Genomic DNA, 21,361 nt, shown 5'->3' with positions numbered 1-21,361 from the left:
ATGATGCTTAGCAGTTTCATGTCTATAAGCATGGTTAAGTATTATAAGTATGAGTTCTGTATAAGTATATATTAAGTACCATAAAGTGTTATTGTGAATTTGGTCTGCTTAGGTATCTTTACATACTGTGTGCTTCTTGGCCAGTCATTCCATTATGAGTAAGGGCATTGAGGGAAATTAATACTGAAAATATGGGAAATCAATGTATCTACAGAAATATTCGAACTTCCTCCTCTTCTGTAGGGCTGAGGATAAAACACTCCTACATACACAAGCAGTCCAATTATGTGGGAGAGGATCTCTAATAAATACTGGCATGTCAATGATTTGATGTCATTTTATATACTTCCTGTATCTTATGTTTTATTTGCAATGTAAATCCTATTTTCATGAAGTACATGTATATTATGTAGACCAATATCTGCAATACAAAATATCATAATGAAATACTAATACACGTGTCGCTATACAGTAAACATCACCAAAGACTTAACTAGGAATTATCTATATTAACTTCATTTTTAGAAAATCCTAGTAATGGTACCAATGATTCACATAATGCCTGCCAAAGAGCCATTAGAATGTACGTCTTACAATGACATCATAATTTTCTGGCAATCATGTCCACATCTGGTAATAAGCCCATCCTCATCATTTGCATATTGCAGTTCAATCAGAATGTTAACAAATGTTATCATCATATCAAGGCATTATCAAATGTAGTTGAATTGATGATTTTTAGGGAACATCTTGTTGTTATGGAAACACCTAGTCGCCAACGGTTACGCCCCTGGCTTGAGGCCAAGATCAATTCTAAAACGATCCCTGGACTGTATTGGCTCGACAATTCCCAACAGATATTCAGGGTACCTTGGAAACATGGAGGAAAACATGACTGGCATGAAGAGGACTCGATGATCTTTAAGGTAAGGACAAAAGTTACTGATACAGTAGTGTATGTAAGGTTGTCAAAATTTTCGTTGTTCATCCTGCTTCATCCGTCGTCGTCCGCCGTGCGCCGTGCGTAAACTTTTCACATTTCAATCTTCTTCTCAAGTTCCACCAGTGGGATTAAGCTGAAACTTGCCAGAAATGATCCTGAGATGGTCCTGACCAAATGTTGTTATTTTTCGGGTCGGTCCAAAATCCAAGATGGCCGCCGTGGCCGCCATCTTGAAAAACACGTTTTAAACTTCTTCTCAAGTTCCTACAGTGCTATTGAGCTGAAACTTGCCTGAAATGATCCTGATATGATCCCGACCAAGTGTTGTTATTTTTCGGGTCAGTCTGAAATCCAAGATGGCCGCCGTGGCCGCCATCTTGAAAAACTCATTTTAAACTTCTTCTTAAGTTCCACCATTATTGTTGGGCTGAAACTTTCCAGAAATGATCCTGACATGATCCCCACCAAGTGTTGTTATTTTTCGGGCTGATCCGAAATCCAAGATGGCCGCCATAGCCGCCATCTTGAAAAACACATTTTAAACTTCTTCTCAAGTTCCACCAGTGCTGTTGGGCTGAAACTTGCCAGAAGTGATCCTGACACGATCTCGACAAAGTGTTGTTATTTTTTCGGGCCGATCTGAAATCCAAGATGGCCGCCATAGCCACCATCTTGAAAAACACATTTTAAACTTCTCCAGTTCCATTGGTGCCATTGAGCTGGAAATGGGTGAGGATGTCAAGGAAGGCGAGCCAACATAGTGTTGTTATTTTTTTGGCCTCGTAAAAACTTTGACATGGCAGCAATGGCGGCCATTTTGTAACATGATTGCGCAATCATGGTTTTCCTGAACAACACCTATATCAAACTTCTTCTCAAATTCCACTGGTGGGATTCAGCTCTAACTTACCAGAAATGATCCTGAGATGGTCCTTACCAAGTGTTGTTATTTATCGGGTCGGTCAGAAATCCAAGATGGCCACCATGGCCAACAGTGCCACTATATACTTGCTACAAAGAATACATACTACAATAATATAAGGGTTTTAATTTAGAGTCAGATGACCGTTAAGGCCCCTGGGCCTCTTGTTTTTAAATAGAATCTTGTTTCTGATGTTTGTAATTTACAAAATGTACCAAAAAAATAAAACATAGCCATCGATGATAATCTAGTTTTAGTGTATTTAGTAAGACATGTCATCAAACTTGTATACTCATAATGTTGGTGCCAAAAACTGCATTTTTAATTTATAGAAATTAATCTTTTTATAGTGCTCAAGTATTTAACTTGTACATATCCTTTATAGATTTTCCTATCTGTGTATAGGTATCTTTTAAGATAGATTTTGTAAATATGTCATTGTTTTATTTGGGAAGATTTCATAGTTGAGTGATAACAAGTTGACATATTGCGATATACATGTATTCACACCTATTTTACCAGGAGTGGGCCATCCACACGGGACGCTATCGAGAGGGAGTAGATACCGCTGATTGGCCCACCTGGAAAACGCGCTTCAGGTGTGCCCTCAACAAACTACCTGACATCATGGAAGTTAAAGAAAAAAGTTCCCTGGATGGAGCAGAGCCTTACAGGGCCTACAAATTCATTCCTAGGAGAGGTAAGTAAACGTATATCACATAGGGCCTACAAGTTCATTCCTAGGAGAGGTAAGTAAACGTATATCACATAGGGCCTACAAGTTCATTCCTAGGAGAGGTAAGTAAACGTATATCACATAGGGCCTACAAGTTCATTCCTAGGAGAGGTAAGTAAACGTATATCACATAGGGCCTACAAGTTCATTCCTAGGAGAGGTAAGTAAACGTATATCACATAGGGCCTACAAGTTCATTCCTAGGAGAGGTTAGTAGACGTATATCACATAGGGCCTACAAGTTCATTCCTAGGAGAGGTAAGTAGACGTATATCACTTAGGGCCTACAAGTTCATTCCTAGGAGAGGTAAGTAAACGTATATCACATAGGGCCTACAAGTTATTGCCCTGGAAGTATGTAAACATAAGATGGGGCCTACAAAGTGTTTAAATTCTTAAAGATGTTACAGTGCTGACAATGAGTAATTAGGACCAATTTAAAATAATTTAAAAGGATTTAAAGAAAAGGGCGTTGACTATTTTTATAGTATACCCAAAGTTAAATACTATACGCTATTACCACCCTTCAAAAGTTTCAGCTTCTAATTGTATCTTTTAAATTTAAAGCAGGAAAATAATCAATTGTGCCCTGAAGACTTTTTTTGTGTACCACGTCTACCAACCAGTTGCGTTTACTTTTTCCTGGAATATACAATGTAAGGAATCCCATTTGTGTGTATATATAGGTATAATGTAAGGAATCCCATTTGTGTGTATATATAGGTATATATGTTTTGGTACATCGAGAACATAGTTAGCGTACACATTGTAGAGTAATGCTTTGGCTGCAATAATAATATTTATATCAAGATATTTGGAAAGACAAACAGTGAACAATGACTGCAGGTCTTTAACAAAAATCTGATGAATTAATTAGTATTGTATAACATTCAGCTTACTGAGCATGCATGCCCCTGTGGAACACACAAAATGTGTCTGTACAAACAGGTAAAATGAAAAAAATAAGATCCCGTCATTGAAATGTAAGTACAGTACTAGGAGGGTGATTTGGTACTCAAACGCTCATGGAGCGTTAACCCGCGCAGCCCTCCGCTCAGAATTTGTGCGGGTTCGCAGTGGGATTACGGCGGGATTTTAGCTGGCTTCGAGCGGATTGGCAGCGGGTTCGGGCGCGGGCTTGAGCGGGATCGCAGCGGGCTTGAGCGGACTTGTAGCGGACCCGCTCAATCAGTAATGACGGTTGACTTTCAACAACCTGACGTCGATTAGTTACATTTTGATTACCATGTACATGCAAATAAGCGGGTTGCTCTGTATATGTTTTCAGTTGTATCGTCCATCGTAAGTATTTATTGGATGATGTACCTCAACTATGAGATACAAATTCATATGTATAATGTATTGCTCATGAAAGCTTTGTTATAAGTTGAATGATATCTGCAATGAGGTACAATATAACAGTGTACTTGATGTCAGCCCACTTTAATAAAAACTAATTGTAGGGAAATATTGTAGTTATTATAGTTCAAATAGATTATTTTCATGTATGTGCAAGAACACTCACGAGTCGTAAATCCAGTAATATTGGATATAGCCGTCATTTAGTGTTAGGAGCTGAGTAAATACATTGTAAATGTATCCAGTGACTGCAAACTGGTCACGCCTTCTTTCGGAAAACGAAAATGTAATCATTCTGGCAGAGACATATATATGTCTCCGGTAACCATTTTAATGATGGACAATGAACCAAGTGTCCGCGGCAGCATTATTTCATTCTTACGGAATGGGGACGGGTCAAAAGGCGGTTTTGTCATCATTTCTAGAGTACTTAGGATGGTCGGATCTTGGTCAGAATTGGTGTGTACCTCGAGTGGGATATGGGGAACACGGAAATATACGACGGCCCATATACGCCTCTACAAAATACGCATAAGCACTAAATGTTTGTCCGCAGTTTCCTAAAATGCGTCGTCGAAAAACTACATATGCAGTTGTTTTTTGTCCAGTGTCGGACACATTTCATCGTCAGATTTTGCTTTGCTTTTTGTTTATTTTGACAACACAGTGTTGGCCCGTAACCGCCTTGGCATTTTTCGAGCTTTGCTACATACCATTTGATAAATCCCGACAGCCTGATGAAGCACAGGTGGCCCATTGAGATCATCGATGCACCATTCAATTCTTCGTCCATTTTGGCTGCACGTAATGTTTTCCTGTGGTCGACAATCAAGGTTGTCCAACTTTTCATTCTTTGAATCCGGCTATATGTATGTCTCCTCCCTTTAACCTTTGTACCTTATGGTTTTACCAACACATTACACCTAAGCTTACAAGGTCAAGTGGGTTGTCTCAATGGGCCACCTGTGCTTCATCAGGCAGTCGGGATTTATCAAATGGTATGTAAATTAACTGAACAAAGCTCGAAAAGTGCCAAGGCGGTTATGGGCTAACACTGCGTTGGCAAAAAAAAACAAAAAGCAAAGCAAAATCCAACGATAAAATCGGTCCGTCACTTGGCAAAAAACAACTGCATATGCAGTTTTTTCGACCACGTTTATCTGGAAACCTCGGACAAACCTCGATTGCTTATGTGTATATTGTCCAGGCGTACATGGGCCGTCGTAGAAATATGCTCATTCCGGTAACCATTTCAATAGTGGACAATGAACCACGTGTCCACGGCAGCATTATTACAATTCTGATTTAGCTGACCATTGTATAGATGGCGCTTTGTGCATGACATCGGAGAGGCCACATAAGGGGCTCGTTATTTTGCAAGATCTCAACTTATTTTACGTAGATATTTGAAGTATTTAGCAAGCAACATTTCTGTTGGAGAAAATTATCCAGATGCGACCCACGACACATGCTTTTGCCTATGGATGTTTTTGGTTTAGTTATATCTTATCATTATTTTGTCTTTGAATTTCTGTAGTAAGTTGCATAGACTGTACAATTATTTGAACATTTCGTAGTTTTAAATCCACGGCCTAAAGATATTGTGTTTTTATTACTATCATTATTTATGTGTCCATCGGGGACATCTCTTGCATGGCTAATATCACGGACATACACTTACATGTATATTACCGGTAGATATCGAAATCAGTACTAATATTTTCCCAACTATAGTAGCTAATCAATTTAATAACTTTATTATCGGAAAAAATCGTCACAAGTGCATTGCTCTTTTCGAGCTGACTTTAAGTATATTTTTTGTAATCGTATGATGTTGATGTGATGTATACTCTCAAAACTAATAAAGAATTGAAATAATTGTTACCATTTTAGCAGCCTGGTACAAAATTATTATGTGAGATATCGAACATTTTTGTAAAGGATAATCGATTGCCTTACTGATCTCTTTTCGCCAGTTAAGAAATACATGTAGTACGAACTTCGATTACAAGACAGAGGATTATAGTATCTATGTATGTATATATTATGTTGTATAAATACTATTAAATGGAAATTGTCAAATAAAATACAGTTTAAACTATATAGAGCAGAGAATGATTGTGTGTGTAGTCCAATATTCTTTCTTTATTGTGAGAAAAACAATACATTGGTGTCATCTGTCAACAAAAACACATTTTAAACATATTTTAATCAATTATAAAGCCAATATGGGAATCATTCCTTCCTGTCCTTTTTATTTTGAAATTAAAAAAAAATACGTACTGACTATGCGAACATCACCATTATGATCAAGACCTAACACCCGTTTTCCTTTTGAGGCCGTAATAGCGGATGTGAAATCCGTTAAATAAATAGATAAATAAAACTTTCATATCCGTATGTGATGTTAAAGTTGTATTGGTATTCTTAATATATTTCAGACTTAGGTACGTAATTTCCATTAACGGGTTCCCCCATGTTATTGACACCAGTGAATATCAAATCTGAGAACCACTTTTTTATTTGAAAATGGTCACCTTTAGGTCGACACAGGTAAATTTGCATCATGTTCCTCTTTCATACATTATCCAGCTGACATGTATGTACACCAAAAAGACAAAACAAATTAGAAATATATCAGAATACTCAATCTAATTAAAATCATGCAGATGTACATTTGCATTTTGCACTATGCTACTCTCCGTATGAACATTTTTAGATACAAGATGTTGTTTAAAAATACCTTTGTGTTTAACCCATTTTCTATGATTTTACTATGACATACATATAAATGTATTTTTGTTAAACTAAACTTCATTACTCATGCTACAAAATCACTATTGATTTAATACTTACACAAGCAGAAAACAACTCAAGCAAGTGAATACGAAACACCTTTTGTAAATGTTACATTACATTCTACGAACGTTTCTGATGAAATAAATATGAATTCCTTCTTATTCATCGTTATAATAAAGAAAGATCGCAGGATTTCTTGTGTCCATGTTACGGGAGCGGGATTGCCTCGTGAGCGGGTTTGCTGGCCCGCCGGAGCAGGATCGCTGGCTGAGCGGGTTTGCTAGCCTGCCGGAGCGGGATTGCCTCCTGAGCGGGTTTACAGGCCTTCCGGAGCTGAATTGCTGGCTGAGTGGGTTTGCTGCCTTGTCAGAGCTGAATCGCTGCGTGAACGGGATCGCAGCGACATCGCTTGCGCGGGATTGCAGCGTGGTTTTAATCCCCATCGCTCGCGCGGCGCAAACGCTCTGTGAGTGTTTGCGTACCTAAATCACCCTCCTAGTACTGTATGTACGTTCATTCATAAAGGTTAGATAACATTAAGGTTATGAAACACATTTACGTATTTTGATGATTAATTCAATTTTGCAGCAACGGATGACAGCAAATATGAAATGCAAAATTGGAATAAAAGAGGCAAGGAAAGATATAAAGGAGGAATAAAAAATAGATACAACAAAAAAATTGACACACAAAAAATGCACATACACTAACAGAAAAAACCCCAACTTTTATTGTAAGGGAATAACAAAGCTCTTCGAGATTCGAACTCATGATACTTGTATACCTGTACCCACCGACAAAATTACTAAACCCTCATGACTAATTCGTCAATACAAAATAGTCTCTCGCATCACTTTTAACTGTTGCATATCAGACATATGAAATATACCAATTTTCCCTAAATGAATATTGACTCGTCTGTAAATCAAAGGACAACAAGAAAGGTTACTCTGGTGGGTATATAACTTAAGGTCTTAAAAACTATCTTTATAAGGACACTGTTGTCATTTTTTTCATTTGTTGATGTTGATTAGATAGATTTGACACCGATGTTTGGTATCTATACAGTGAAATCAGTACAGTGTATATGGAAACAATTTTTGCTGATTATATGAGCTAAATCTCCTACTTTGAACAATCCAGCTAAGGAAGAGCTCAACCTGACATCTCTAGAGGTTGACAACCCTGTTTATGTCAAATAGTATTTTGTTTGAGTAGATGCTTACAATGAACAATGTGTTGTTCTACTTCAACACCCAGGTCATAGGTTAGACTTTGCCCGTTTACTATGTGTATAGATCAGTGTTTGTCACCATCAGCATTGTTAGACACTGCTGCGTCAATGGCTGGCTCTCCCAAACATCATGTCAGTTATCAGTTCAGTAAATAGTATATACTGACAAAATTATACAACAGTCACCAGAAGGAAAACACCCTATTTGGTGTGTCTTAATAAGTTCTGTCTGGTGTGTCTTAATAAGTTCTGCCTGGTGTGTCTTAATAAGTTCTGTCTGGTGTGTCTTAATAAGTTCTGCCTGGTGTGTCTTAATAAGTTCTGCCTGGTGTGTCTGAATGAGTTATATCTGGTGTGTCTGAATAAGTTATATCTGGTGTGTCTGAATAAATTATATCTTGTTTGTCTGAATAAGTTCTGTCTGGTGTGTCTGAATAAGTCCTGTCTGGTGTGTCTTAATAAGTCCTTCCTGGTGTGTCTGAATACGTACTTCCTGGTGTGTCTTAATAAGTTTATCCAGTGTGTCTGAATAATATCTGGTGTGTCTGAATAAATTATATTTGGTGTGTCTGAATAAGTTCTGTCTAGTGTGTCTGAATAAGTAATATCTGGTGTGTCTGAATAAGTAATATCTTGTGTGTCTGAATAAGTAATATCTGGTGTGTCTGAATAAGTTATATCTGGTGTGTCTGAATAAGTTATATCTGGTGAGTCTGAATAAGTTATATCTGGTGAGTCTGAATAAGTTATATCTGGTGAGTCTGAATAAGTTATATCTGGTGTGTCTGAATAAGTAATATCTGGTGTGTCTGAATAAGTTATATCTGGTGTGTCTGAATAAGTAATATCTGGTGTGTCTGAATAAGTAATATCTGGTGTGTCTGAATAAGTAATATCTGGTGTGTCTGAATAAGTTATATCTGGTGAGTCTGAATAAGTTATATCTGGTGTGTCTGAATAAGTTATATCTGGTGTGTCTGAATAAGTAATATCTGGTGTGTCTGAATAAGTTATATCTGGTGAGTCTGAATAAGTTATATCTGGTGTGTCTGAATAAGTAATATCTGGTGAGTCTGAATAAGTTATATCTGGTGTGTCTGAATAAGTTATATCTGGTGTGTCTGAATAAGTTATATCTGGTGTGTCTGAATAAGTAATATCTGGTGAGTCTGAATAAGTTATATCTGGTGAGTCTGAATAAGTTATATCTGGTGAGTCTGAATAAGTTATATCTGGTGAGTCTGAATAAGTTATATCTGGTGTGTCTGAATAAGTTATATCTGGTGTGTCTGAATAAGTTATATCTGGTGTGTCTGAATAAGTTATATCTGGTGAGTCTGAATAAGTTATATCTGGTGTGTCTGAATAAGTTATATCTGGTGTGTCTGAATAAGTTATATCTGGTGTGTCTGAATAAGTTATATCTGGTGTGTCTGAATAAGTTATATCTGGTGTGTCTGAATAAGTTATATCTGGTGTGTCTGAATAAGTTATATCTGGTGTGTCTGAATAAGTTATATCTGGTGTGTCTGAATAAGTTATATCTGGTGTGTCTGAATAAGTTATATCTGGTGTGTCTGAATAAGTTATATCTGGTGTGTCTGAATAAGTTATATCTGGTGTGTCTGAATAAGTTATATCTGGTGTGTCTGAACTAGTCCTGTCTGTTGTGTCTGAATGAGTCCTCTATTATTGTTTTGTTAGCCTTTAAGCTGTGTAGAATATTTGACCATCTTCAGCAACAAACCTCTAAAATGAAAGTAAAGCATGTTATTTGTTCTTTCAGATTCAAGACAGATAAGAAGTCCACCAGTGCCCATACAACAGGTATGTTCAGAATCGGCAAGCATTTACGTAGATAGAAAAAGTATAGGGTCACCTGCCCAACCACGTGGGAGTATAGGGTCACCTGCCCAACCACGTGGGAGTATAGGGTCACCTGCCCAACCACGTGGGAGTATAGGGTCACCTGCCCAACCACGTGGGAGTATAGGGTCACCTGCCCAACCACGTGGGAGTATAGGGTCACCTGCCCAACCACGTGGGAGTATAGGGTCACCTGCCCAACCACGGAGTATAGGGTCACCTGCCCAACCACGTGGGAGTATAGGGTCACCTGCCCAACCACGTGGGAGTATAGGGTCACCTGCCCAACCACGTGGGAGTATAGGGTCACCTGCCTAACCACGTGGGAGTATAGGGTCACCTGCCCAACCACGTGGGAGTATAGGGTCACCTGCCCAACCACGTGGGAGTATAGGGTCACCTGCCCAACCACGTGGGAGTATAGGGTCACCTGCCCCACCACGTGGGAGTATAGGGTCACCTGCCCAACCACGTGGGAGTATAGGGTCACCTGCCCAACCACGTGGGAGTATAGGGTCACCTGCCCAACCACGTGGGAGTATAGGGTCACCTGCCTAACCACGTGGGAGTATAGGGTCACCTGCCTAACCACGTGGGAGTATAGGGTCACCTGCCCAACCACGTGGGAGTATAGGGTCACCTGCCCAACCACGTGGGAGTATAGGGTCACCTGCCCAACCACGTGGGAGTATAGGGTCACCTGCCCAACCACGTGGGAGTATAGGGTCACCTGCCCAACCACGATGGAGTATAGGGTCACCTGCCCAACCACGTGGGAGTATAGGGTCACCTGCCCAACCACGTGGGAGTATAGGGTCACCTGCCCAACCACGTGGGAGTATAGGGTCACCTGCCCAACCACGTGGGAGTATAGGGTCACCTGCTCAACCACGTGGGATTTCTCCAGATTCCAACAGGAGTGATTCATATGAGTTGATATAACATGTTTCACAATTGTTGTAAAATAAATTAAGTTTATAAGTATTTACACCAGGGTTTGAGTTTTAGCTATGAAGATGATGGTACTCGTGTGATCTTACCAACTTTCAGAGAGATATATATTCTTACTGAGGTAGCCAAGTATTCATGCTAAACTACCCTTCCCGGAAGTAAATGGGAATAATTAAAGTTTATAGTAGAATTGTACTTATCTATCTGTCTGTGAATGGAATATTGTCCATACAATGCCCAATTATCTTGATTGTACTGTTTTCTGAATGTGTTACTTTGTACAAGGAAACGCTCTTACACTTTTGAGTTGAACTTTCTTGAGACAATTCTTCCTTTCAACTTTCAGCTGAATTTTGTAAAGCAATATAGTTATGTACCTGTGTTTATTTTTGGGAGTTATGGCCCTTTGGTAACATTGATAGTCCGACCTCTTGTCCATATAAATTGATCCAGATTTTATCTGTATTTCATGATCAGTCTAACTCTACAGTCTTAAGTTGTGCTATTATTACTTAGAGTTATGCCCCTTTGACAAAATTGTCAGTTCAGTTTTTTTATTTGCAGTACACAGCTCCACCAGAGCTGGAACGACCGGTAGAGATACCTTTACGACATGATGGTAAGTAGGCCTAACATAATACTTTTTTAAGGATTTCTCATCCTTTTTATCCCACAGTTCTGCACCAGCCAGAAATTCTGTTTTGTACTTATGAATGGAAATATATTACATGTATCAAAGGCATAACATTCTTTTCCCTAACAAACTGTGAGATTTGATGTAGCTACTATTTATGTTTTGGGCCATGCTAGAGATTTTTTCTGTGATTGTGGATGTCTCCTATCTAAATTTGCTCCAATTTGTTCTAGTGTGCGTCACTTTTCCAGTTTTGTCCACCAAGACCCTTTCATGTGGCCGAGATAAGAGTGAATTCTTTAGTGGTTGTATCATTTGTGGACATCATATGCCCTTTCTACATGTCATAACTTCAACCAAAACTTTCAATAAATGATTATCTTTTTATGCCACTCAGCCTGCCAACCTTTTGGTATGCACATGTACTAACCATGTAGATGTTGCTAACAGTGTATGAAAGTATATATTAAAATTCCTTAGACAATTGGTCTACAGAAAATTAAAATCCCATGGCCCAAGTCATTTTTCCATTTTGTAAACACATAGAAATTGTATATTGTTGAAAGTAGCATAACTGTGTCACGCAAACGCTTGCATCGTCCAGTTCATACTCGTTCAAATGTTTGAAGCAAATAATGCACTGTTCTTGGTAAAAATATCTTGATTGTAAGCTCTGATTTCATATGATCGTTTGTCAGAAAATATAAGAATGTTGTTTACATGAATCGTAATATATGTCAGGACTCAAACTTTTCATAGCCAATCGGGCCAACACATAGAAATTTTACATAGACAAAGTTTTCTATAGCATCGGGCCATCGGACCACCTTTACTTTCGAAAAACTGTGCTAACCTCTTATTGATAATGCTTGTACATGTCATGGATCAAATATAGTTCTTTTTTCTTCCATGTTGGACTTAGACTTAAATTTCCTTCTCTTTCTTCTGATTGATGAAAAAGTCATGACTTTTGATAAGAAAACAGCATCCCACAATTCCCTTTGCTCTCATGGATAGGATTGACATTCTATGTCCGTGTTTCTCCTCATTTCAGATGATACTCTTTTGCATGAAATTGACCTTAACTACTTCAATGAAGTCACCAATATGGAAACAGACAATTATGCTGACATTCAACAAAATGGTGAGACATGCATGGCATTATAGATCTGCTTTAGAGACATTTCCTTTGTCTGTGCCTTTGGATGGGGTTTGGGGGAAGGGAACTGCACCTTTTGGTGGGTCTTGGGGGAAGGGAACCGTGCCTTTAGGTGGGTATTGGGGGAGGGGAACGGTGCCTTAAGGTGGGTATTGGGGAGGGGAACCGTGCCTTTAGGTGGGTATTGGGGGAGGGGAACCGTGCCTTTAGGTGGGTATTGGGAGAGGGGAACCGTGCCTTTAGGTGGGTATTGGGGGAGGGGAACCGTGCCTTTAGGTGGGTATTGGGGAGGGGAACCGTGCCTTTAGGTGGGTATTGGGGGAGGGGAACCGTGCCTTTAGGTGGGTATTGGGGGAGGGGAACCGTGTCTTTAGGTGGGTATTGGGGGAGGGGAACCGTGCCTTTAGGTTGGTATCGGGGGAAGGGAACTGAGCCTTTAGGTGGGTATTGGGGAGGGGAACCGTGCCTTTAGGTGGGTATTGGGGGAGGGGAACCGTGCCTTTAGGTGGGTATTGGGGGAGGGGAACTGAGCCTTTAGGTGGGTATTGGGGGAGGGGAACCGTGCCTTTAGGTGGGTATTGGGGGAGGGGAACCGTGCCTTTAGGTGGGTATTGGGGGAAGGGAACTGAGCCTTTAGGTGGGTATTGGGGAGGGGAACCGTGCCTTTAGGTGGGTATTGGGGGAGGGGAACCGTGCCTTTAGGTGGGTATTGGGGGAGGGGAACCGTGCCTTTAGGTGGGTATTGGGGAGGGGAACTGAGCCTTTAGGTGGGTATTGGGGGAGGGGAACCGTGCCTTTAGGTGGGTATCGGGGGAGGGGAACCGTGCCTTTAGGTGGGTATTGGGGGAGGGGAACCGTGCCTTTAGGTGGGTATTGGGGGAGGGGAACTGAGCCTTTAGGTGGGTATTGGGGGAGAGGAACCGTGCCTTTAGGTGGGTATTGGGGGAGGGGAACCGTGCCTTTAGGTGGGTATTGGGGAGGGGAACTGAGCCTTTAGGTGGGTATCGGGGGAGGGGAACCGAGCCTTTAGGTGGGTATCGGGGGAGGGGAACCGAGCCTTTAGGTGGGTATTGGGGGAGGGGAACTGAGCCTTTAGGTGGGTATTGGGGGAGGGGAACTGAGCCTTTAGGTGGGTATCGGGGGAGGGGAACCGTGCCTTTAGGTGGGTATCGGGGGAAGGGAAACGTGCCTTTAGGTGGGTATCGGGGGAGAGGAACCGTGCCTTTAGGTGGGTATTGGGGGAGGGGAACCATGCCTTTAGGTGGGTATTGGGGGAGGGGAACCGTGCCTTTAGGTGGGTATTGGGGGAGGGGAACCGAGCCTTTAGGTGGGTATTGGGGGAGGGGAACCGTGCCTTTAGGTGGGTATTGGGGAGAGGAACCGTGCCTTTAGGTGGGTATTGGAGAAAGGGAAATGCACCTTTTGGTGGGGTTTTGGGGAGAGGAACTGTGCCTTTTGGTGGGGTTTGGGGGAAGGGAACTGACCCTTTTGGTGGGTATTGGGGAAAGGGAACTTCGGCTTTTGATGGGGCTAAGGGAAAGGGAACTACATTAAATGTATGCCTTGGATGGTGTTTTGGGGAAGGGAACTGCTTGGATTGAGTATCATCGGTCTCCTGGTGAAACAGAGGGGTTGGGGACTATAGTTTTCCTCTCCGTCCGTCTTGTACATATGTATACATAAGGCCAGTTGTCAGCACTCTATAGTGGCTTCATTCCTTGAAGGATTTTGATCAAACTTTACATAAATGCAAAAGACCATGACATTTCAGATAATTTTGTGTTTCAGTGTTGTTGGGTCAAGATCTAGGTCACCATTACTAATTTTAGAAAATCTTTGTCAGTGCCCTAGCGACTTCATTCATTGAGGGATTTTGATCAAACTTCACACAAATTCAAAGGACCACGATTTCTTGCACAGGTTCGAGTTTCAGGGATTTTGGGTAAAGGTCAAGGTCACCATTAATATTATAATAGGGGACTGGTAGGGGACATGCATTGATTTAGCAATACCTAGTATGCTTGTTTAGACTATTGCCACATAACTGGGGTATCATAGGCATCATTTTTAATGGAAATCTTTGAAAGTACATGTAATCTTTAGATACTGATGGTTGGGCTGACCTGCCCAGGGTCAGAGGGGTAGGGCCGAAAGGGGTCAATTTGGCTTAATTAATATATGCGCTTCCTTCTCTGAAACTGAGCAATTGATATACCTCATATTTGACTGGTAGGACCCCTATGGGATAGGGATTCAAAATTGTACATATGGTGAGGCTGACCCCCAGGGGCCTGAGGGGCTGGGTGAAAAGGGGTAAATTTGGCTAAATTGATATAATTGACTTTTCTCTAAAACTAAACAATGGATATCGCTCATATTTGACTGGCAGCACTCCTATGGGGTAGGGATTCAAAATTGTACAAATGGTGGGGCTGACTCCCCAGGGGTCTGAGGGGTGGGGCCCAAAAGGAATCAATTTGCCTGTGTTGCTATAATCAACAAATTCTCTGGAAGTACTTTGTAAGTGATAAATATCACTCACATTTGACTGGTAGAATCCCTACGGGGTGGGAATTAAAAATGCTAAATATGGTGGGGCTGACCCCCCAGGGGCCTGAGGGACAGGGCCCAAAGGGAGTAATTTGGCTATATTGCTATAAACAACTTTTGTATTTTTGAAACAGTTGAGATTCCCACCCCATAACCATGTAAAAATAGGCCCTGGGGTCTTTTCCCACCCCTAGGAATTTAGTTTGTTTATTACATATTTGAAAATGTTTAGATCCCCACGCCATAACCATATATAGCATTGATGGACATCAACGGATAAACACAATCCTGATGTAAAAAAAGGCCCAGGGGTCTTTCCCCACCCCTAAAGATTTATAATTAGTTCTTTTGTGGTATCTTTGAATCATTGAGATCCTGACCCCCATAACCATATACAGCTTTGCTGGGAATAGAGATAAACACAATCCTGATGTAAAAATAAGCCCAGGGATCTTTCCCGACCCCAAGGTACTTAAGTTTCTTTAAGCTCAATCATTTTGTAAAAACAATCCCTGGGGTCTTTCTACATCCCTAGAGAGTGTGGACTTCATTTCTGGGTTTTATCTTTTCCCATAACCATACATAGCATTGTTAGACATCAACAAATAAAGCTATTTGCAAATTGAACATGGACATATTTTAACGTTTGGTCAAATCCAACCAGGTGAGCGATACAGGCCCTCTGGGTCTCTTGCTGATAAATTCTTACATATTATCCTGAAGGGTTACTGTTGAATGTTGGGAACAGCTTCATATTTTTTAAACTTATGGTTAGAAATAGGATTATGTGGATACTTTTCTCTTTTTTTCCCAGTTTGTTATTGTGAATTTGTTTTTTTTTTCCTAGGTCATCCCAGTCAGTTTCATACCCATGTTGTTGTCCCAACCACTGTAAGAGAGGATGCCCCAGTATCTCCAGCCATGGGAGAGCTTGTCCCAGTCCAGACAAGCACACATTTTGTCTCAAACCATGCAGACCCAGGTCCTCAACAGCCAGAGCCACCAGGTCAGTAAAGCCTCCCTGCCCCCGGGGTACTGTCCCAACCCAAACAGACTGAGTCACCAGGTCAGATAAACATCCCTGCCCCCAGGGTACTGTCCCAACTCCAACAGACCATGCCACCAGGTCAGTAAAACATCCCTGCCCCCAGAGTACTGTCCCAACTCCAACAGACAGAGTCACCAGGTCAGATAAACATCCCTGCCCCCAGGGTACTGTCCCAACTCCAACAGACCATGCCACAAGGTCAGTAACACATCCCTGCCCCCAGGGTACTGTCCCAACCCAAACAGACCATGCCAGTAAAACATCCCTGCCCCCAGGGTACTGTCCCAACTCCAACAGGCAGAGTCACCAGGTCAGATAAACATCCCTGCCCCTGGGGCACTGTCCCAACTCAAACAGGCAGAGTCACCAGGTCAGTAAAACATCCCTGCCCCCGGGGTACTGTCCCAACTCCAACAGACAGAGTCACAAGGTCAGTAAAACATCCCTGCCCCCAGGGTACTGTCCCGACCCAAACAGACAGAGTCACAAGGTCAGTAAAACATCCCTGCCCCCGAGGTACTGTCCCAACTCTTAACAGGCAGAGCCACCAGGTCAATAAAGCATCCCTGACCCTGGTTACTGTTCCAACCCCAACAGACAGAGGCACCGGGCTAGTAAAACATACCCATCCCTGGGTACTGTTCCAACCCCAACAGACAGAGCCACCGGGCTAGTAAAACATACCCATCCCTGGGTACTGTTCCAACCCCAACAGACCGAGCCACCGGGCTAGTAAAACATACCCATCCCTGGGTACTGTTCCAACCCAAACAGACAGAGGCACTAGGCTAGTAAAACATACCCATCCCTGGGTACTGTTCCAACCCCAACAGACAGAGCCACCGGGCTAGTAAAACATACCCATCCCTGGGTACTGTTCCAACCCCAACAGACCGAGCCACCGGGCTAGTAAAACATACCCATCCCTGGGTACTGTTCCAACCCCAACAGACAGAGCCACCGGGCTAGTAAAACATACCCATCCCTGGGTACTGTTCCAACCCCAACAGACAGAGCCACCGGGCTAGTAAAACATACCCATCCCTGGTTACTGTTCCAACCCCAACAGACAGAGCCACCGGGCCAGTAAAACATACCCATCCCTGGGTACTGTTCCAACCCCAACAGACAGAGCCACCGGGCTAGTAAAACATACCCATCCCTGGGTACTGTTCCAACCCCAACAGACAGAACCACCGGGCCAGTTAAACATACCCATCCCTGGGTACTGTTCCAACCCCAACAGACCGAGCCACCGGGCTAGTAAAACATACCCATCCCTGGGTACTGTTCCAACCCCAACAGACCGAGCCACCGGGCTAGTAAAACATACCCATCCCTGGGTACTGTTCCAACCCCAACAGACAGAGGCACCGGGCTAGTAAAACATACCCATCCCTGGGTACTGTTCCAACCCCAACAGACAGTCACCGGGCTAGTAAAACATACCCATCCCTGGGTACTGTTCCAACCCCAACAGACAGAGGCACCGGGCTAGTAAAACATACCCATCCCTGGGTACTGTTCCAACCCCAACAGACCGAGGCACCGGGCTAGTAAAACATACCCATCCCTGGGTACTGTTCCAACCCCAACAGACAGAGCCACCGGGCTAGTAAAACATACCCATCCCTGGGTACTGTTCCAATCCCAACAGACAGAGCCACCGGGCTAGTAAAACATACCCATCCCTGGGTACTGTTCCAACCCCAACAGACAGAGCCACCGGGCCAGTAAAACATACCCATCCCTGGGTACTGTTCCAACCCCAACAGACAGAGCCACCGGGCCAGTAAAACATACCCATCCCTGGGTACTGTTCCAACCCCAACAGACAGAGGCACCGGGCTAGTAAAACATACCCATCCCTGGGTACTGTTCCAACCCCAACAGACAGAGCCACCGGGCTAGTAAAACATACCCATCCCTGGGTACTGTTCCAACCCCAACAGACAGAGGCACCGGGCTAGTAAACATACCCATCCCTGGGTACTGTTCCAACCCCAACAGACAGAGGCACCGGGCTAGTAAAACATACCCATCCCTGGGTACTGTTCCAACCCCAACAGACAGAGCCACTGGGCTAGTAAATCATACCCATCCCTGGGTACTGTTCCAACCTTATAAGACAGAGCTAACAGGCCTGTAAAGCATTGGCTTACAATAAAGAATAGTAGGCTAAAAGTACTTGGAACATCCCATCATGGTATGTACACTGTAGTAAAACATTAATGTGTATGTTTTAGATTATGAAATGGATCTCAAGATGATGTATCGCCACTTGGACGTGTATCAGTCCACCTGTGTTAACCCCACAGGTTGTCGCCTCTTCTATGGCCAAGATCCTGATCTTATTGATGGACTTCAGCAGGCTGTAAGTATTATTTAGTAGAATGTTGATCTCAGTATTTTTGGTACCTGTAGATCTTGACATCAATTTTACCTGTAAATGTTGATATAAATTTTACCTGTAGATCTTGACATCAAGTTTACATGTAAATGTTGATACAAATTTTACCTGTAGATCTTGACATCAATTTTACCTGTAAATGGTGAAATCAAGTTTACCTGTAAATGTTGATATGAATTTTACCTGTAGATCTTGACATCAATTTTACCTGTAAATGTTGATACAAATTTTACCTGTAGATATTGACATCATTTTTACCTGTAAATGGTGAAATCAAGTTTACCTGTAAATGTTACTAGTAATATCTATTTCAGCGGATTATGTTGATATCAATTTTTATACTTGTAGATGTTTGGGCCAGACGGACTGGAGCATATATGTTTCCCTCCATGTGCCCAGATATTAAGAAACCAGAAACAAGTGACATTGACCAATCAGCTGCTGAACGCCCTTGACCGAGGAATCATCCTGGAATGTGAGAGTGGCAGTATATATGCCACCAGGAAGTGCAAGTATGAAGCATTTCATTCCTCCTTTATTACTAGAAAACCACAGTGTATAAAATAATAACTTTGATCAGTTTAATTCCTCAGAACAACAAGTCACTATTAGATCACTTATACACACATTTTGTTCTCTTTCACAAATATCATGTTCACTGTACATGCATATACACATGTATACCTGTATATCAATATAAAAAATGACAGTACAGTTGTTTTGGATGTTCTTGTGCATTTCTCCAAACATCAAAAAGTTTAAAAGACTATCATCCCCTTATAGGTTATCCCTTCACAATCAGTAACATACTAAATAAAACAATGAGAAAAAATAAACTTTATATCTTTTTCAGGTGTGTTGTGTTTGTTTCCTCGCCATCTTTTAATGATGGTAAGCCTACCAAACTCCAGCGCGATGTAAAAACCCTCATCTTCCATTACCAGGAGTATTTTGAACCAATGTTAATCCGCTATCTCACTGGCCTCTCCAACAAACCCTCTCCTGAAGTTTTGTTTGGATTTGGCCAGAACTGGCGACCAAACGACCAGCCTCTGAGTAATCTACTGATAGCAGCTGTAGTTGGCTGTAGTAAAGCCAGGCATAAGATATCACAGGTAAGTTTGTTTATTCATTTCCAAATCCTTGGATGAAAACTCCCAAGGTTCTGCCTTAATTTTATAATGCTGGACCGACTTTATCCTGTAAAGTTTGGCTTTTTAGTCATGCATCCATTTCATACTGTATAAATTCATCAAATACTCATCCTGATGAGAATTTCATGTCTCAAAGGGGATTACAGGTTTTAAATGTTGCAACTTTTGCCATTAAACATGGATTTCATTTTATATTTTAAAGTTTTGTATAAATTGTTTATTTTCCAGATCAGCTTTGTGAGTCCCGAATCAATGCCAATGGAAGTATCCAAATCTGATGACCTGGACAAGTATTTGAATTATGCCAAAATACAGCAGTGTGTAAATGATAACTGAAATGACAACACATGGAGTCCTTTTGCATCAATTAATGATTGTAAAAATCAATCTGTAATATTTAAACTACTGAACAGTCTCAAATTGTATTGATCATCAGTCGAAGTTTTGACATAAATGTGCCATGAATTACCTTCAATAACTACAATCACATTTCACAGAAATGATTTAAATTACTGTTGTGTTTATTTTATCAAGTTATACAGGTTTTTTCTTGTCTGATCATCTTCCTGAAAATCATCATCATCGTCGTCATCGTCGTCATCGTCATCATCACCATCAATCATCATCATCTTATATAATGTTGGAAACTGTAAAAAAAAACCAAAGGACTAGATAGTGTATCTTATTAATTGTGTCAACATATTTACTAAATTGAAGATTATTTCTGAAATTGCTTTACAAATCCAAACCTGCCTATAAAGACCTCTCAAGGGAGCAGAAAATAGTGACCTTTATATAGTAGTTTGTTTACAGTGATTATTAGAGGCCAGAATAGAAGAGAGTATTAATAGACAGCATTTCGTTATATAGAGGTGATCTTTATAGACAAAACTGTACAAGCTAGTACTATCAAGATAATGAAACATTGTATGAAATGGGATTCACAGTGGTGAAATCTAGCCAACAATCTGAATTGCCAGACTTAATGTTACTGAACAAGGGAAAGAGGCTTATGATGAAACACATGCATGAAGTTATTACAAATCATATAAAGAAAATCTTTTTTTCATACAAATAAAATTAAGTGTTAAAACAACATTTGTATGTTCAAATTACAAAGAATTATGATGTTGCTTATCAATGCTGTACATGACACTACACTTACCCATTGGTATACAGTATGTCTCGTTTATTCAACACATTCTCAAAAACACTGATATTTTATATAAAGTATGACTTCCTACTGTACAGTCCATTATTTTTTACTGTATTACAATGTATATCTGGTACCAGTTGTATTACAATGTATATCTGGTACCAGTTGTATTACAATGTATATCCAGTACCTGTTGTATTACAATGTATATCCGGTACCTGTTGTATTACAATGTATGTCATTACCTGTTGTATTACAATGTATGTCATTACCTGTTGTATTACAATGTATATCCAGTACCTGTTGTATTACAATGTATATCCAGTACCAGTTGTATTACAATGTATATCCAGTACCTGTTGTATTACAATGTATGTCATTACCTGTTGTATAACAATGTATATCCGGTACCTGTTGTATTACAATGTATGTCATTACCT

At 41.1% G+C, this 21,361-nt stretch overlaps 1 protein-coding gene across 2 annotated transcripts in view; it reads left to right on the top strand.

The window, feature by feature from the left end:
* The window catches only part of LOC117337665 (interferon regulatory factor 5-like), a 20,612-nt gene extending 187 nt beyond the window's left edge, over positions 1-20,425 (top strand). The window contains exons 2-11 of one of the 2 annotated variants that reach the window (XM_033898759.1): positions 743-926; positions 2,388-2,565; positions 9,780-9,820; positions 11,375-11,429; positions 12,499-12,588; positions 16,001-16,159; positions 18,448-18,575; positions 18,960-19,123; positions 19,465-19,726; positions 19,994-20,425. In XM_033898759.1, the coding sequence (XP_033754650.1) occupies positions 743-926; positions 2,388-2,565; positions 9,780-9,820; positions 11,375-11,429; positions 12,499-12,588; positions 16,001-16,159; positions 18,448-18,575; positions 18,960-19,123; positions 19,465-19,726; positions 19,994-20,101 (1,369 nt within the window). In that variant the 3' untranslated portion in view covers positions 20,102-20,425. The remainder of the gene's footprint in view (positions 1-742; positions 927-2,387; positions 2,566-9,779; positions 9,821-11,374; positions 11,430-12,498; positions 12,589-16,000; positions 16,160-18,447; positions 18,576-18,959; positions 19,124-19,464; positions 19,727-19,993) is intronic. The other variant, XM_033898760.1, reaches the window with a different exon arrangement.
* The last annotated feature ends 936 nt before the right edge of the window (positions 20,426-21,361 follow it).

Source organism: Pecten maximus, chromosome 11 (assembly GCF_902652985.1).
Source record: "Pecten maximus chromosome 11, xPecMax1.1, whole genome shotgun sequence".
In the NCBI taxonomy this organism is placed as follows: domain Eukaryota; kingdom Metazoa; phylum Mollusca; class Bivalvia; order Pectinida; family Pectinidae; genus Pecten; species Pecten maximus.
Note: the sequence above shows the minus strand (reverse complement) of the source record. Positions and strands in the feature narration are given on the sequence as shown.